The sequence below is a fragment of the Ambystoma mexicanum genome, chromosome 7q, assembly GCF_040938575.1.
Source record: "Ambystoma mexicanum isolate Mex_15411 chromosome 7q, UKY_AmexF1_1, whole genome shotgun sequence".
NCBI classification, from domain to species: domain Eukaryota; kingdom Metazoa; phylum Chordata; class Amphibia; order Caudata; family Ambystomatidae; genus Ambystoma; species Ambystoma mexicanum.
Window position 1 is genome coordinate 746,036,026 of NC_090941.1, and position 17,861 is coordinate 746,053,886.

Consider the following 17,861-nt stretch of genomic DNA (forward strand, 5'->3'; position numbering starts at 1 on the left):
CAGGGTCTTAGAGCATCTCACAATACAGCGCCACAATTCGGAATGTGAAACCGTGGTTTAAAAGCAAACGGCAAGATTGTACATTTGGCAAAGTACGTTTATTGGACATCAAATGTTTAGAGAATATTCAGCGATTTGCATTTTTCTTTGCTCTCGATCCAAATTAGTTCGTCTTGAGGGAAGCGATGTTCGTGTGCAGTACACAGGGTGTTGGTTTACGATAAAAATAAGCTCTTCGGTCGCACTGATAATCGCATGGCTGTTCCAACAACGAGGCACTAGGCCACCACAACGGTAGGTATGTTGCATCTAACCGTTAGTACCGCGTAAGGGCATACTTGTACTTGGCGATCGTCCCATAAAATGGTCAGGGTGGTAACGTTGTTCACGCGGAGAAGCAACTGGCGGCTGTAGAAGCCGTCCGCCGGTGTCTGGTACTCGTGACACAGACAGTAGTGAATGATGTACCTAAAAACATAAAAAATGAAATTAGTCTCACCATCAGATCCTTATTAAAATTATTCATTTCATAGCGAGGACAGCGCTACTGGGTGTACACAAGTGTTTAAAGGCGTGGCGAGGCATGGAGGGGGGGGGGAGTGGAGTACAAGGTAAGTAGCATAAAATAATAAATAAATAGGGCCAGCTGGTGGCAAGTGCAAGGTAAGTGCAGAACAAGTGCTGGGAAGGGGGGGCTGTAGGATACTGAGACAGTCCCCCAGTGCAGGGGTTGACAGGGAGGCAGTGCAGGTGGAGAGTGGAAGGGCCCAGGACCGAGGTCGCAGACAGTGGACCAGTTGTAGCAGGGGAGAGGGAGAGAGAAAGCAGAAGCAAAGAGGAAGGTTTTGAGGTGCTTCAGTAAAAGCAGATGTTTCTCCTCAAGATAGTGCGCGGTAGAAAACAATATGCCACATAGAACGAACAAGTACAACTGAACCCGTCTTTAAAGCCACTGTATAGTAATGAAATTGCGGTATAAACTCATCAAAAGTTACTTACATTATATTTGCATTTTCCATTGTGTCTCTGTGTAGGGCAGACCCGAAACACCACTCCTTCTTTGCCGACGTTACTTCTTCTAATGAACGTGGCTCATCGTTTCGTTTCTGAAATTTTATTCATTATCTTTTCTTAGTCTTTCAGGATGGTCCCGGCCTGTCAAGGTCAAATCACAATAGAACCTTATATTGGGTCGTGGGCCGTTCCGCCACCCGAGCAAAACATCAAAGCAGCTGACCTTCACTTTGAGCGAGCACACATTTCTAGTTAGCTGCAGTTAGTTTTAGGGACATCTTGTCTGCGTGCCTTTTTTTTTATTGTCCCTATGGGTCGGCCATGTGTTTGTAATACGGAAACATTCTATAATTTTTGTAAAAATGATTTATATTACTGTTTGGTTTAATTGCAATGGGCCTGCAACATGAGGAGACTCGAGAGAACAGACAATCAAATTACAATCATTTAAACCGTGATGTGTATTTCTCAATGAGCTCTGCTTTAGGTGGACATGGAACAGAGGCAATGTTGGGTGGCAATGCAGTTGTCCCCTGCATAGGTTCGTTCACCACTCCATGTATGTGCCTATCGAGGACATCTACGATAAGTCTCTCAATAAACTCATATTGCATATCCTCAAACACTGGTTTGATCACCCATTGTTTACTTCTTTTAGTGAAGGCCTTATTGTAGCGAAGCGTCCCTAAAGTTCCGGTCGTCCTACTTTGTTGATGGCCAACATTATGGTTATGTGCCAAGACCGCTAAAAGAGTCCGATTTATCATGCCTTCCATGCCAAAATGCAATCTTTTGGGCCTGTACTTGAGGCACATATTGTGGAACACCTCCAAATCTCCTGTGTGGCAGAATTCCGTGAGTCCCCTCAAAGCTTTTGTTATAGTTTTATCAAATACAATCTTTTCAATGGCTTTGTGAGTGGGTGATGAAGGAATCAACCACTTCTTCTTCCGTGCCTCCTCTGTGGACAAATGGCCATGTTCACATTTGTGAAAATGTTCATTTGTCGACCATCGATGTACGTTGCTACAGTGCAACATTACTGACCGCCATTTTTCCAGTAGAATTTCCAACGACCCTTCACATGTTTTTGAGCTCCACCAAAGATGGTTGCTGATTGACTTGGACCACTGTGAAATACCTTGCAATTCTTTTTTTTTACCTGCAGCCGACAATTTTTTATTGATTGATTTTGCAAGATGCCAAACGTCAAATTGGTGATTTATATTTTTGTACTCTTCTCTCATTGTCTTGGCAATTGAAACGTGTCTGTCCGTGGCTATCAGGTCGATCACCATTCCCCGCGATTGTAGTTCTTGCAATGATGCTACAAAGCCAACTTTCTCCATGGCCACTGAGGATGTACTTTGTGACACCTGCACGACCACCGAACTCACAATTTTCTTACTTTCCATGTCCTGAAAGTGGTAGGTGCAGTACTTGGCTGAAAATCCTGGGCTGTCGCACTGTCCATCACCGGCTAGCCTGAAGCGTTTGCCCGCGAATGTACTTTCCATTGACATTTTTTCCATTCTCCAAGCTTCGCTGATGGCTGGAAATAGATAATCGGTTTGGTATTTGTAGAACTGACTTTTCGCAATGAAATGGATTCCCACAAACTGAAAGAAATACTGTAACTTTTTAAAACTTGAACCACTAAAAAGTGCGGCCGCTGCACAAAGTAGATTGCCTGCTGGCAGTTGCCCCAGCATGGGTTGTGCAGACCATGCGAACGGATGATATTGTGTACAGGTGGCATGTATTTTAAGGTTAGTGCCTCGAATTGCACGAGTTACATTAATCAATGGCTCCCCACATACTTCCCCACCAACCCAATGCCCACATTTCATCATCATAATAATATCCATCAAACAGCTATCGAATACAATGAATTTGGCCTCTTTCCTTATACTGTCACTCTGCATCCCAGCTGGTTCGGCCTGTAACGTTGAGGACATGTCACTCGCATGAAAGGTACAATCTCTGATATCGTCTTCCGCTATGCTGAGTGATATTGATGGTGTTTCATTGTCGTCCACTTCATTCTCTTCCATTGCAACATCTGTTCCTTGTCCGGAGATGGGAGAAAAAAACAATGTCTTCAACTTTCGCGCGCTCTTATTTTTTGCGGGTGTGGATTCTGTGAATTGATCTCCGACTGCATCCAAACTACCAGGAGGACATTCACTATCAATGGCTGGTGGTGGTATAGCTCCGTTGTCAATCACTTCATATTCTTCCCATTGGCACGATGCATCTCCAGTCTCAAGTCCCTGCCAAAAGGTTTGACAAGCAACATCTCTCGTTCGCTTCACTGTCTGTGTAGATCTAGTTCTTACACCCACTCGCAACTAGAGGACAGATTAGAAAAGGGATGTTCAGTTTAAACACAACTTACAGTATTGAACTATTGACAGTGAAAGACAACATAATATAGTGAACAGGACACTAACCTTCTTTTGCTTTCTTTTCTTTGAAACTTTCTTGCCTCGAACTTCAACATCTGGACGCTGTTGCTCCGACTCGTGTGTGCATGTCTCCACTTCCTCTCGCGCTGCAACGACTATATTTTCATGATAAGCACATCCATCACTCACTGAGGCTCCATCGACTCCCTGAAACATAGAACTTTCATTAGTATGTATAATAATATTGAAAACACAAAATGTACTTGGGGACCAATACCCATACGTACATCTCAATAGCAAAACACGAATGAACGCATTGTGTAGAACATTCAAACGACAATAGTTCACGCATTGTTGATCTAGTTAGATTGAACTGTCAAGATCCATACCTCGGGCTCCGCATAGACTTCCATAGATGATATTATTGAAGATGACGCTTCAGCAACTCCCTGAAACACAGTAATTGCATTAGTATGGTTTTCTATTTTGTTTAAAAGAACATAAACTTTCTGCAGGCGTCAACGGCTCATCTAAATAGACCTGCACAAATGATCAGTTGTCTAAAATAAATAATGGATATCTAAATATGATTCGATTTGCTCCATCGTTGGAAGTGTCACCACCCAGAGATCTGCATCAACTACTAGGGGTGATGTTCTTGTTGAAGAAGCTCCGTCAGCTCCCTGAAACATAGTACTTGCGTTAATAAAGAAGGAAGTATAGCGGATGTAATCACGTCATTTGATCTCGCATGATTGATCTGTCCGTATCCATACCTCGAAATGCATAAGAACATCAAGGGACGCTGTAACTGCGGTGCACACTTCTGCAAGCTGTTGCGCCGACCCGTAACTGCATGCTCCCCCTTCTTCTTGGACTAATGCTCCATCGACTCCCTGAAACATAGGACTTTCATTAGTAATGAACACAATATTGAAAAAAGAAGACACATAGGAGGGCGACGACAGAAGGACATACCAATGGCTAAAAACGAAAGAAACATTGTGTGTAACAATCACGCTACAAGAATGCAAGATCTGATGATCTCCATCGATGGAACTGTCCGGAAACGTACCTCGAGCATCTGAGTGACATCTACGGTTGTCGTCAATGCGTTGGACTCCTCAGCATCTCCCTGAAAGACAGTACTTGCATTATTTTGGATAACAATAATTATAACTGAAAACAAAGACTAGAGGACGAGTACTGTGGTGTACCATTAGGTAAAATAATTACACGATCAATTAAAACTATTGATTTACATGCCTAAAACAAGTCAGTGTCAGAATAGCTAAGTAAGATTACCCGATAGGCGCTTGAAGTGGCTGATGACTGCAATAACGACACGGATGGAGAATCTTCCGCCTTCATATTGAGTGGATACATAAATGGGGAAATTATTGTTAGCTAATGCTACACACTACCGCAATGCCGAGAGATAAATACGTAAACTTGACTCACCAGTGGAGGGATGTGGACGAATAGAGTGGGAATAGCGGTTGAGAGCAATTTTCGCCTCGCTCGCGGTGTTTTCTTCTTTATTAGCAATGATGTGGAGTACATGTCTGGGCTAAAGTGCCTGCTGCAGATGCGGTATCGATCACCCCTCTTGTCCGCAAAGACTTCTAGGACTCTACTTTCTAGCTCAGAGGCTGGATATCCGCAATATCGGACCCATTCTCTTATCTGATCTATTGTCTTAGGGAAAACATGCATTATAGTACCTTCAGATTTGTTATGGGTCTTCGAAGGGCAACCGCCAATGGAACAGGCAGGCATTATGGAAAGTTCTGAAAAGTAAAGATCAACAATTCTCTATGAATACCAATGTGTTAAAACATTAAATGACACATAAAAGGTTCAATGCAAGGTCCGTTTTGGTTCTTGGAACTATACACGTTATTCACATGCGGATAAGTATTTCAATAACTTTCAAAAAATAGAAAAAGTAATTTGACTAAACTCAGAACATGTGACTAGTTCCTTGCATGTACTGTCGAGAACGAAAAGAAAACATGGATGCAATTTGATGACTACTAGCAAATAGATATAAATTAAAAAATTGGGCGCAAAATGATTATGGTACATGGACTTACCTTGACGAACAAACAGTTGGATGCAGGGATCAGAGTAGTTTCTTGTCGTAGAACAGGGACCAGTTCACAGGTTGCAAACTGACGAGTTTGCTCAAAGTGGTCACGGAAGTTCACAGAGACGAAGAGCAGATAACCAGCACCTTCACGGGTTGACTAGCAAAGCGCAAAGAAGTTCTCATTAGAAATATGAAGTGGGTTATAAAGAATTCGAAACAGGGGTGTGTTTGTGAATGAATGACGTGTATATGTCGTGGCATTATGCGGTTTGCAGGGGGCCGTCCAGCGTGTGGGGGGATGCTTGGCAGGAGACACGGGGTCTGGAGGTAGACATGGGAACAACAACCCATGCTCTATAGACCACTTTGAAGTGTACATGTTCTTTGGCACCTCTTGGCCTTTATCGCTCCCTGACAGCTCCACTTGCCAGCAGCGCAAGTACCCTGGTGCGAACTGCCTTTGATAGGGCGGGGGGTGGATCGGGGCGGTGGTCGTGCAGACAAGACACAGGAAGACTTGTGAATGGAGACACACTTATGTGGATTGCAGGGGGGCGTCCATCGTGAGGGGGATGCTTGGCAGGAGACACGGGGTCTGGAGGTAGACATGGGAACAACAACCCATGCTCTATAGACCACTTTGAAGTGTACATGTTCTTTGGCACCTCTTGGCCTTTATCGCTCCCTGACAGCTCCACTTGCCAGCGCAAGTACCCCGGTGCGAACTGCCTTTGATAGGGCGGGGGGTGGATTGGGGCGGTGGTCGTGCAGACAAGACCCGTTTGCCGCAGGGCCTCACCAAGGAGAGGCCATCTAACTGAATGTAAGAGGATGGCTGCAGGATCTACTACATGGAAGGCAGGGGGGTGAGTTTATAAATACCTCACCCTCCCAGGAGAATATATGGCGGTCATCTCTGTACCCGGTGCCCAAAAAGAGGATTTATTATGATCAACCATATTTATTATTTACCTATAACCATGTTTTGTATCAATAAAATCCAACAGCTTTTTATTGCCAACGCTTGATGCCAACCCACAAAATAATATATGTATGACTGCTGCATATATGGGTTCAACGGTTATGTGGATTGAAGGTGTGCGGCCAGCGTGAGGGAGGATGCTGGCCGGAGACATGTGGTGTGACAAGACAAGGCACTGGAAGGCTATTCAACGGAGACACACTAGATTCATTTAAAAAATCAAAACAACCATTGTTAAAATATATGTTGGGCTTTATTTTAGATTTTAATTAAACATAAATAATAAACATTACACATTGTAAAGTTGAGGTTGCAGCACATCGAGGGAAAATCCGCGGTATTGTCCACTGTCACTGGGGAAATGTTGTCTAATGGCAAGTACCGCACAGGCAGGTATTACTCTCCGAACGCGGTGTCCGAGCCTCCCGTGAAGCCACCAAGTGAAGCAACGATAGGCCACCAGCCTGTACCACCTGTGAAAAAAAAAGATGCAAACTGTATTAAACTGACCAAACTTTCTTATCAATGTCGATTCAGGTAACACATGTCATTTTTCTTAGAAAAAAATTATATCTAGAAAATGCACTATATGGAACCAATTAACATGCGTTCGAATGATATGTAAATGTAATTTTATATGTGGGAGACGACCATGAAATAGTGGTGGCATCACTGACATCACAAACAGAGTATACTTACTCGTTACTCGGATTACGCGGACGAACAGTGCCACGAAGTTCGTGCATAAGCACCATCATCATCCTCAACACTGTCCGTGAGAGGCAGGCTTCCCTGAACTCTGGCAGCTCGGTGATGCATTGCAGACTTTGCTCGCCTTCCTGCAGACTTTGCTCGCTTTCCGAAATGTAGGCCAAGCACCCGGAATTTTCACGGCAGCAGCAGTTCTCCTCCTCAGTTGGCATTAGCTCGCACCGATTGCACGTGCACCAGGTGGAGACGCCGTCCATGCGACATGGTCCAGGCTCTTCATCCGTTGACTGGTCCTCCCAACTGCCGTCCGAATCCCCATCGTTTTCGCGTGCTTGCCTTTCCAGTAGTTCCTCCTCGGTGTACTCGGGCTCGTACATATACGGCATTATTGTGGCCATTGTGCGGTAAAGATAGTAAAATAATTTACAGAGATGGTACAGGTGTTCACACGGGCTACAAGCGGCGAAGGTAGCTGACCAGAGCACTGAAACGAGTCACAGAATACTCAAAGTAACACAGAGAGAGTAATGGAATCGAAAATCTGCTGCTGTATGTTGTGAAACGGTCTGTTTATACTTATTGGGGAAAGAGGCGTCCTGCCATTTCCATGGCAACACGTCAATAGCTGAGGCGCAGCGATTGTTGACACGAGACGTGCTTGAAATGGGCAGTACGCGTCTGCTGATGTCAGGCTCAGGGGCGGGGGATTTGATTTAGTGCCGCAAAGGCAGGTGAGCCAGGTCGATGCGGCGAAATGATAGGATTATCACAAAATGGAGGCTGATTTCGAGTGCGATAATGGGCGAAAAGTCGGGTAAGGTCCATAGGAAAGTTTCCTACGATCTACCGATTTATGCTTACAAACACATGGCCGACCCGTAGGGACAATAAAAAAAAAGTCCCGGAACTATCCTTTAAGGGTCCAGGGACGGTTGGACTTGGTGATTGCGCGTAGACCTAATTCCAAACATTCTAACAAGCAGCAGCCTGGGAAGAAATACCAAACAGAAATCACTGCCAACATCTCTGTTAAGACAGAGAGGAGCATGTACAGTTCAATTCCCCAAATCAGTGTGGGTGGGGAGGGAAGGAGGGTGTGCGTGTGTAGGCACATATATGTGTATTGGAGAGAAGGCGTGGCGAGGAGGTGAGCAGGGTGTGTGCTTTGGGAAGTGCCTATGGATAAACTATAAGAATTCATCATAGGTAGTGAAGACCTGGAGGGCTGAGGCAGTCAGTCAGAAATTAGTGACTGGCCAACAGGCAACTACCTTCTCAGACCTCGCAGGATTTGGGCAGGTTATCATGTCAGGCTTCCTGGTGCTTGATTACCTCTATTCCAACCCTATTGGCTTCTCTGGGATAGTCTTATCCCTCATTTGGCTTATGGGGCAGAGGAAAAAGTCAGGAAATGGAGTTCACATCCCTCACATGTACCCTCAACTTCCGTCCTAAATGAACAGACAGAAACCATGTATACATTGCTGTGTGAGCTTCAAGGAAGATTCGAAGTTCACGTTCCACCTAAGGCAACTTGTAGCACGCAAGGGATGGCAATAAGTGTAATTCACAATGGCAATTGCACATTGCAGCATCAATTTTGTTCTTTGCAAACTACTTTAAGCAGCACTGTTTTGGTATATGCATCATCATTCCATACGTTTCGAAACTGCTTTTTATTAAAGTGCTCTTTTGGGGCTTGTATGGCTTCAATAATGATGATATGTTCATTAAAATGGAGAGAAATAAATGAAACGTGAAAACATTGGAAATATTGCTTACATTTTTTTCTGTCGAATGAACAACTATTTAGCTTCGTATTCGGCTTCTGCCGAGTACTTGACAAACTATGATTTTTTACTATTGCTTTCCCATTTCTAAAGTATTTTCAAAGTTTGCAAATAATATACCACAAAGAAACACATTACATTCATATACAATTCTGTTTCATCACTTTTATCACAGTTGAGATTATGCCCCATCCACATGTTTCTGTCATTTTAGGAAGTTGTTGGACATGTGTCAGGATGTAAACTTAGATATTTTTAAAAACGTTCATTTAATTCATGGTCCGAATACATGAACTGAACCCTGACTAGGGCTCTTCAGAATAAACAGCTCAATCAGAAAGAATGTGCAATATAAAATCCTACCAGGTACAATCAAAGAACAATGAATTAATTGGATCTAGCTTGTTACTGTCCTCATAGTGAACTTTCCTCATATTCCCTTGGATTTTTTAAAAACAATGTGTCCATTATAGGCAACAAATGCCATTTGGGTCTTTCTTTTCTACTTGAATAAAAACATAAAACCGGCAAAGTAATTATTTTTTATTTCTGCAGTGTGGTGAGTATTTGCTATCATAATCCCTATGTTAATTAATGAAGTGAACTCAAATTAAGGGCCATGCGATGGGAACAGGCTAGATTTTTTTTTTTCTCATCGTATGCAAGGCAGGCGTCTTATTGGTTGGCATCCTAGACTACATACCAGTTGTGACGGACCAAAAGAACAGGAGACACAAAAGCATGGCAATGAGTGGGTGTATTGCTATCAGGATGAGGCTGGGGTAAAGACCTATGGCACACGTCTGCAAACTTTGGCTCACTAGATGTTTTGGTCTACACTTCCCATCATCCCTAAATAGCACGGTCAACGTGAGGGATAGTTGGAATCTTAGTCCAGAAACATCTTGAAGACTGCACATTTGAAAACCCTGCCCTATGGGGTTTAGGCTTTTACCTGCAACTTAAATGTGCTCCTGACCTGGCATGTTCCAAGCAAAAGGTGTTAAAATGGGTTAGGCTGTAGGGACCAACTATTGAGTTTACTAAGCTTGCAGATCTCTCACTTGATCAGTGATGTTCCCTTATTCATGAGGAATAACACCAAATAAATAGGACTCTCGACAGTTCTACTCTGATGACATGGGGAACGGGGATCAATGCGGATGGGGTGTAGAAGTTAATCTATAACAGAAAAGGGTGTGCCTACCTTAGAATGACCTAAGCCAAATGTGTCATGAGGAGTTATACATGTATAAGGCGTCAGTGTGCTCTCCCTAATAGTGATACTGGTCTCCCTCTGAATATCTTCCCTAAATACAGTCTCAACAATATAGCGCCTACCATGCTTCTTTGAACTAATGGCAATGATTGGGATATAGTGCCGTGTTTGCTTCTTGCTGTGATCACAGTCAACATGATATAGAGCCAAGCTCATTTCTTTGCCCCAATCAATCACAGGGATATAGTTCCCAGATGTCTATTTGTAATCCATCCAGGGGGATAGTGCCTGGCTCAAATCTTCCTGCTCAAAGGTGTATGGTGCATAGTTCATCCTCCAGGGATACAGTGAGCTGCTCATTCTCCAGTGATATAGTGCCTGACTCACTGTGCAGATGCACTGTGCCCAGCGTACATATTAGGGATGTAGTACCCAGCAGACTGCCTATGAATATAGTGTGCAGCTCATTGTGAATGGATATAGTGCCTAGATAACTCTGAGATATAGTGCCCAGGTATCTTTTCAGGGATATAGTGCCCAGCTATTGTCCAGCACTCTCATGCCTTTAAAGAGTTTAAGGAGTTCCAGCTTCATGTACCTTTCAATTCTCACAGAATCAAGTTTGTTTGTCAGACTTCCCTGCCTTTCCAGGATCCTCCGGCTCCGTAGCCGGGTAAAATTGAGCCTGAACTGTGTTCATTCTCCACTCCCCTGAGGTCTGGATGCTTTGTCCTCCATCCCGGGCACTCCTTGATTCCATACTGACTGCTTCTTTCCCGTCCTGGTCTGTTCACAGCCTACTATAGGCCTCCACCACCAGCCGGGACCACTTCCCCTGTGGCCCAGCATTGGTTAGCTTGCAGTCGCCTATGTGTGGAGCCTCTGGATAGGCCCTGTGCCCTAATACTTTACTTTGCCCCATCTGTTGCAAGTACACTGATTCCTTAGGCTTCTGAAGCCTTGGCAGCCACCTTTAGTCCCAGCGGAAGTGCCACCTTCCCCGCTTAGCTTGGGAGGATAGCTCAGGGGCAAAATGGTCGCCTTGGAAGCAAGACGATGCAGAGCAACACAGGTTCGATCCCCGGGTTCGCGCTTAGAAACCTCTGGGTATTAAGCGCGTTATAAATAACCAGTCTTAAAAACAAACATCATACTCCAGCTTTTCACAGACTCTGGCAGCACTGATGTAGTCTAAGCTGCAGATCTCCCCCTGCTGGCTGGTGTCAGCAGGGATGACTACTGACAGATGGGAACCCAGGGAGTACTTTTGGATGTCACACAGTTCTCTTTGCAAGTTCGCCGTGTGGGATATGTTCTGTATTTCTTCACTTGCTGCATTAAAGCATTTCCCACAGGGGTCTTCCCTGTACAGCTATGGGTTGGAGTTCTTCTGCCGAATGACATATGGGAACCCACGGGCAGGGTTGCTCATAATCTCAGTACTCATGCCCGGCCTAGGTGTCTGGATGATCTACCATTGGAGACATCCTCCGGGGAATGGGTCCCCCTTCGCTCATCTTCTGCTGGGGCATAGGTTCCGTGGGAGCAAATCCTCAGAGGACAGTTCACCCAGGTCGGAGAGGTTGCATAGATAAGAAGTGGGGCTCTGCTACTCCCACCCTGGAATGCCTCCATGTAGCTCATAGCTATGGCATCAATGCCCTGGCAGGCTATCTTTAGTGTGGCTCAAACCGCTCCATGCCTTGGAGCTGAGCCATCACACCAGGCCCAAAGTTGGCGTGTGTTCTATGGTTGTTAGAGGGTGTCTTCAGGCATGTGTACATAATGGATTTTTAGTTTAATATATACCCCTGTAGTCTTTGAGAAGCAAGTTCCAGATAACTTGCATGGATCAGCTTCCCAGGGACTTAGTGAGAGGCTTTGGGGGAATGCGGCATTGGAAGAAAGCACTGTGTTTCATAAGCAACTTAGAAACTGTTCAACACAACCTCCTGATGTGTCCATATTTAATCAACATTCCTCCGCATAAGTTATCAGAACTTCCTTTTTTGTTAACGGACCTCAGGACAGTGTTCGGGACCATTTAATAATGTTGAGCATGTGTCAGGACGTGTCAGCTATATTAGCACTACACAAATGTTTACAGAGAGAAATTGTAGCTGATATATTTATGTGTTGCTGATATCTGTGATGTTAAATTGTGATCTGCATTTGTAAACGACATTTTTTTAACTGATAATCTTAATTTATTGTAATTTCCTTTGGAATGGCGATGCGTCTATCTGTAATTTTGTATACTATCGAACAATAACGGTACAGAAGTTTAGGTCCTTTACTCTTAGAAATGAATTTCACAAATGCCTGCCCTCTACAAGAACGAAGCTTCACTAACCAGTCCTATTGAAAGGCAACATCTCCCAGCATGGGCTTGTAGCTTGTTTGGGCTTCCTTGATCGCCTAGTGTGAATTATATGGACACACAATAAATACCTGAACAGCGTTAGTCGGTACTTCTTTCTTTTCTAAATGGGGGATACCAGCACCTCTCAGAATCTCTAGGAATAGCGGCTCCAATCAATTCACAGGTCTGCAACCTTTGGCTCTCCACATGTTTTGGACTAAAGCTAACAATCAGACCAAACCTGCATGGTAAACAGTGCGGGATCATGGGAACTGTAGTCCAAAATCTCAGGAAATCCACAGATTGCACACCCCAAGCTTTTCCCTCAACAGCAGAAATCTAAAGCTGCCTAGAACATCTGTGCACCTAAGCACTGATCTATGCAGAATGAATGGAGCATGCGAGGCGCCCTACTGTCCATGTCCTCCTCTAACTGAACTGGCTAGTGGAATGAGACTTTGCTATTGAGGGTAATGTCTATGAATCCCTTAGCACCTGCTAAAATCCAGGATACACCCTGGGGTGAGAGGTGAAGGGCTACATGATGGTAAGTAGAATTCAGCACACTGCCTTAGAAGCACAAGTATAAGAACATGCAATGTCTTTTTTTCTTAATCTGCCTTTGAAACATGTTTACTTTCTGTGCATTAACACAATGACATTGCTTCTGTCCACAGACACACCTTCCCTATTCTGGGTCACACGCCCTCCCAAAGGATTGACGAGCATGGAAAGGTATGTGTGGTGCTTACATGGCAACGACAATGCTGATATCACGTCAAGGTAACCTAAATATCCCCCGATCACTCATAGGATGAAATGGAGTAGTTCAGTGCTTCATGCAGTAGAAGGGTGCAACGTTACGCCGAAGACTACGCTGTCTCGAACGCCATCTCCACGTCACCAGTATACGATTTTTACTTTATGAGCTTAAGCTTTACACCAAAGTCCAAAGTCTAACACCTTCCCTTTTAATAACAGTAAAAGACTAAAATAAAATGTGTCTGTGTTAAAAAGAGGAGTAGCCTGCATAGTACTGCCATATATCTCCACGAGCATTCATTTGTAAGTGGAGTAGAGTGCAGGGCTATCATGCATAATGCTCCATAGAGCCCCACGCTACCAGGGACAGTTGAAAGGCAACGCAATACTGGGTAACCACCGATAGGGGAACCAACAGGGAGCACCAAAGGGTCCCAACATTGACTCTTCTGGTAGCAAAGGTGGCCTACTCGCCATAGGGGATCCAAGATGCCATTTGGCCAATGGAGGCACTCATCCAAGCACTGCAGCTTCCCCCAGATTGCAGCTGGCACCTTTATTTGTACCCAGCCCGGTTCCCTCCATTTTGCCACCTCTCACTTGCTAACAGCCTGCACATCCAAGCACAGGTGATTGGGCTGCTCTCAGTCTGGGATTGCACAGCTGATCAGTTTACAAACTAGAGACTTAAGATCTCTTGGCACAGCAGCCCAGAGGTGCTCAGTCCACGATGCAAGCTGGCTAAATCATGTCGCTCACTCCCTTCCTGCTGCCCCAACTGATCTTACTTCCCGGGGGGCTGGGGGTCGGGAGTGTGGGGGAGGATTGACAATCCTCCCCCACCCTCCCCCCGTACGTTGCCTACCCCTTGATAAGTGGCATGATCACAGTGATTTAAACTTCATTCCACCAAAGGGGCTTTAGAGATTTGAAAATGAAGTAACCCCTGCAGAGAGGGCTGCTAAGGATTTCTGAAAACATTACTGGTGAAAAAGCCCAAAACGGAGATTTGTTTTCAAACACTCTGGGTGGTCATGACCGAGAAACCCTTTTCCTCATGCCAACCCTGGCTCTCTCTTTGATGCCCTGGAAGTGATTTTGAGACCTCCCCTCCAGCTCAGAGGGTCACAGGGACAGCACCAGGGAGAGAAAGCCAGCAAGTATTGCTTTCATTTCATCAATCTCCTGGTAAATGTAAGAAGGTAGCTGATCTCTAATCATGCAATGTGTTTCCTACTGAGCGAACATCTCTTGACTGAGTTGAATTGAGAGACTGTTGCCAATGTCCTCTCTCCTGGCACTGCATTTACTTTTGCGCCGTTGTCTGTAGAGACCAATATACGTTTTGAAACGCACTCTGTTTGTTTCACACTATAGTTGTATGTACTTTGTTTTGCAATCCTTTGATTATTCTTGATATCGATTTAATCCGCAATACTCCACGCCCTCTCTAGCAGGCGGAGGTGTACGGGCCGCCTCTGCAGAACCCACACTACGGCGGCCCCTTTGCAACCAAAGAAGAACGGACAGGGGTAGGACACGCCCCCCCTGCAGATTCTCCACTCGAAAGAGAGCTCTTCCTTGGTGAGCCCACTTTTCATTATCATTGCCAAAAAAAGCCACACTTGATTTCTTCCTGGATTCACAAGTTATGCAATAATATTAATAGCTGCGTGGCAAAGTCTTGACTAATTGGCAGTTGCATGCAGGTATACTTGATCATTTTTGGCAAATTGGTAGACAAATAAAAGTAAACTTGGGCAAAGTGTTACGAAGGTTCCATTACAAATTATTTCAAGCTAGGACTTGACGGTGAAAGACAAAGGACATCAAAATCCAGTGAAATGCATTTTCTGTGTACAATACATTCGATCAACCAGATGTGTATTAGCCAATATATGCTGCATTGGTGCGCTAGGAGGTACTCTGTTCACAATCTAGGTCAGCCCGCCTTTGCTACAACACTAAGTGGGGCATAATATCTATAAAACAAAGAGAATTTTGTCAAAAGATGCAATCAAAAAATTGAAATCTACCACATGCATAAGAAGCCCACAACCCCTGCATACACCTGTAGTTTGGTGGTACAGGAAAAACAGCAGTAACGAGGTGGTAATTCAGTTACCACAATTTAATTTAAATTTCTTTACAAATGTATATCACATCATCTAAATCTTATCAAAGTGACATTACACATTTACCTTTACAATCACAATTTCATCTGCATTTCATATATTCATTAACATTACCCATTATCCTTTCGTGTGTCTATTAATCTCAAGTCATACTTTCACCATGACATTACATAATTCCTATCTGGGCAGCAACATCCCCATTGTCCAGTACATATTTGCATCTCTGTATTATATATATATATATATATATCATGTAAACATAACACCTAATATTTACGGCGCATAAAATCAATAATATACTAAAACATACAGGGGGTCATTATGAGTTGGGCGGTAAGGGATACCGGGCACCGGTAAGGAGACCGATGCCGGTAATCCCTTACTGCCCAATTCTGAGGTCCCTTAGCAGGAACCGTAAAGGACGTGTGGTCTGACCATATGTCCTTTACGGGTCCCGCTAAGGGACCAGGGCGCTAATAACGGGCCGTTATTAACGCCTTCCCCATTCCCATTGAGCCCTCTGGGGGCTCAAATGGGAATGGGGAATGGTTGGTTGAATGGGGATTTACCAGGTCCTCCAGGGTCGGAATGACCGGTAAGTCCCCATTCAACCAGACTGTTGCCGGACACGGTATTGGAGGCAGCCATGGCGCAAATGGCGCCATGGCTACCTCCAATCTCGGAATGAGGGCCACAGTCTGATTAAAATCATTATTCACCTGTGTTAATCTCTCTTTACCATTATCTATATCAACTAAATGGGTGTTCATTTAGATATACAATTGTGGTGTTCAGTCTTTCATTGAACTTTTCTTTAATAAGGGACCACAGTTGGTTCAACGCAATGTGCACCCCCTGACACTGAATTCAAGCAGTATGCTCAGAATGTGTCCGTTTTAATCGTGTCATCATCATGTACCAATTGTCCCAATATCGTCATATATTCAGGTCCTAACGCTGAACACTCTGTGAATATATATCGGGGGTCTCTAACATGTTCGGATTCAGACATACGCTACAGAATCTTTCATTGTTTGGTAGCTTTACTCGTGCACCAGTCAGTGCTAATAATGGTAACTGGTTAGTCTTAAGCGAAGGTTTCTCACCGCTTGGTTTGGACATTTCCTTAGATAGAGCTATGTCTGCATATACTTGTGTGACACGCCGCTTACATATCTGTATGAAGGGAGTGTCTCAAGATGTACATAATTGCCAACCCAGCTCCACCTTTTAACTTTACTCATCAATATCCGTTTCAAGGTCACATATGATGTTTTCCTTGTAAAGTCAGGTGACCATCCCAACATTTTGTATGACGTCTCCATCAGTTGCTCAAAACCATCATTAGCGCTTGTTCTATTCTCCAATAGGCGCAAAAGTTGAAATTGTGGAGCAGAATGTGCTTTTATATGTAACAGCCCCCGCCTCTTCAACACTTCACCTTTTCAGGGACATTAACCCCAACTCGAGTCGTATGCATTGCACAGGCACAGATTGGCTAAACTTCAGAATATTTCTCCAAAAACGGCCTTCCAATGTATTTAACCATACCAGGTATCTCATTATAATATAATATATTATAATATAGTATAATATAGTTGTACAGAAACATTGCTTGTATAATATAATGATACCTTTCAACGTAAAAGCCGCACGCAATTTCTCTAGCGAATTTTACAATCAGTTGGGTAAGTCTTAATGCTTTACTTTTCATGGCTTCTATGATGTCTTTCTAGCTCGCACTACTACTTATATCTAGGCCAAGGTAATGGTAAGTTTCAACATATTCAAATTTACCCAATTCTGTGTTAAATTCAGGGCATTTCACCTTTTTTGCTGAAATAGACATTATTTTGGTTTGCCATATTTATTTTAAGCTTGTTCTCTGAGTATTTATGCAATTCAGAGAACATATTCTTAGCACCCAAATAAGTGTAATTCAGCAAAAAGAAGACATGGGGCCTCATTATAAGTTTGCCGGTCTGGTAACAACGATACCGGTAAGCTTGCCGGTACTGTTGTTACCGTACCGGCAAACTATGAGTTCTGCTCGCTGGTGCCTTCCCGCCCGCCTTGTCTGACCTGGTGGGCGTACTTGCACACACGAGCAGAGCATGTCGGATGCACCAGCAACATTTTTAATGGTGCCGGTGCATCCAACCTCCCCATTCCCATTGAGCCTTATGGGGCACAAATGGGAATGGGGAGCATTTTTTTCTGGCACCCGCGAATGGGCAATCACTGGGTCCGGCGGGCTGTAATGACCCGGTAATTGCCCATTCGCGGGTGCCAGAAAAAATGACAAGTTTGGCGGCAGCCTGCCGGTTTTACCAGCAAGGCTACCGTGAGGCCCATGGTACAGATAACCCTCCCTGTTTTTGGTTAC

General features: G+C 44.2%; 1 protein-coding gene across 2 annotated transcripts in view; it reads left to right on the forward strand.

Moving 5' to 3' along the window:
- Nucleotides 1-17,861, forward strand: part of EXPH5 (exophilin 5) — a 756,247-nt gene that overhangs the window by 707,800 nt on the left and 30,586 nt on the right. For both annotated transcript variants that reach the window (XM_069640259.1, XM_069640260.1), the window contains exons 4-5: nt 13,256-13,313; nt 14,795-14,924. In XM_069640259.1, coding sequence (XP_069496360.1) covers nt 13,256-13,313; nt 14,795-14,924 — 188 coding nt within the window. The remainder of the gene's footprint in view (nt 1-13,255; nt 13,314-14,794; nt 14,925-17,861) is intronic.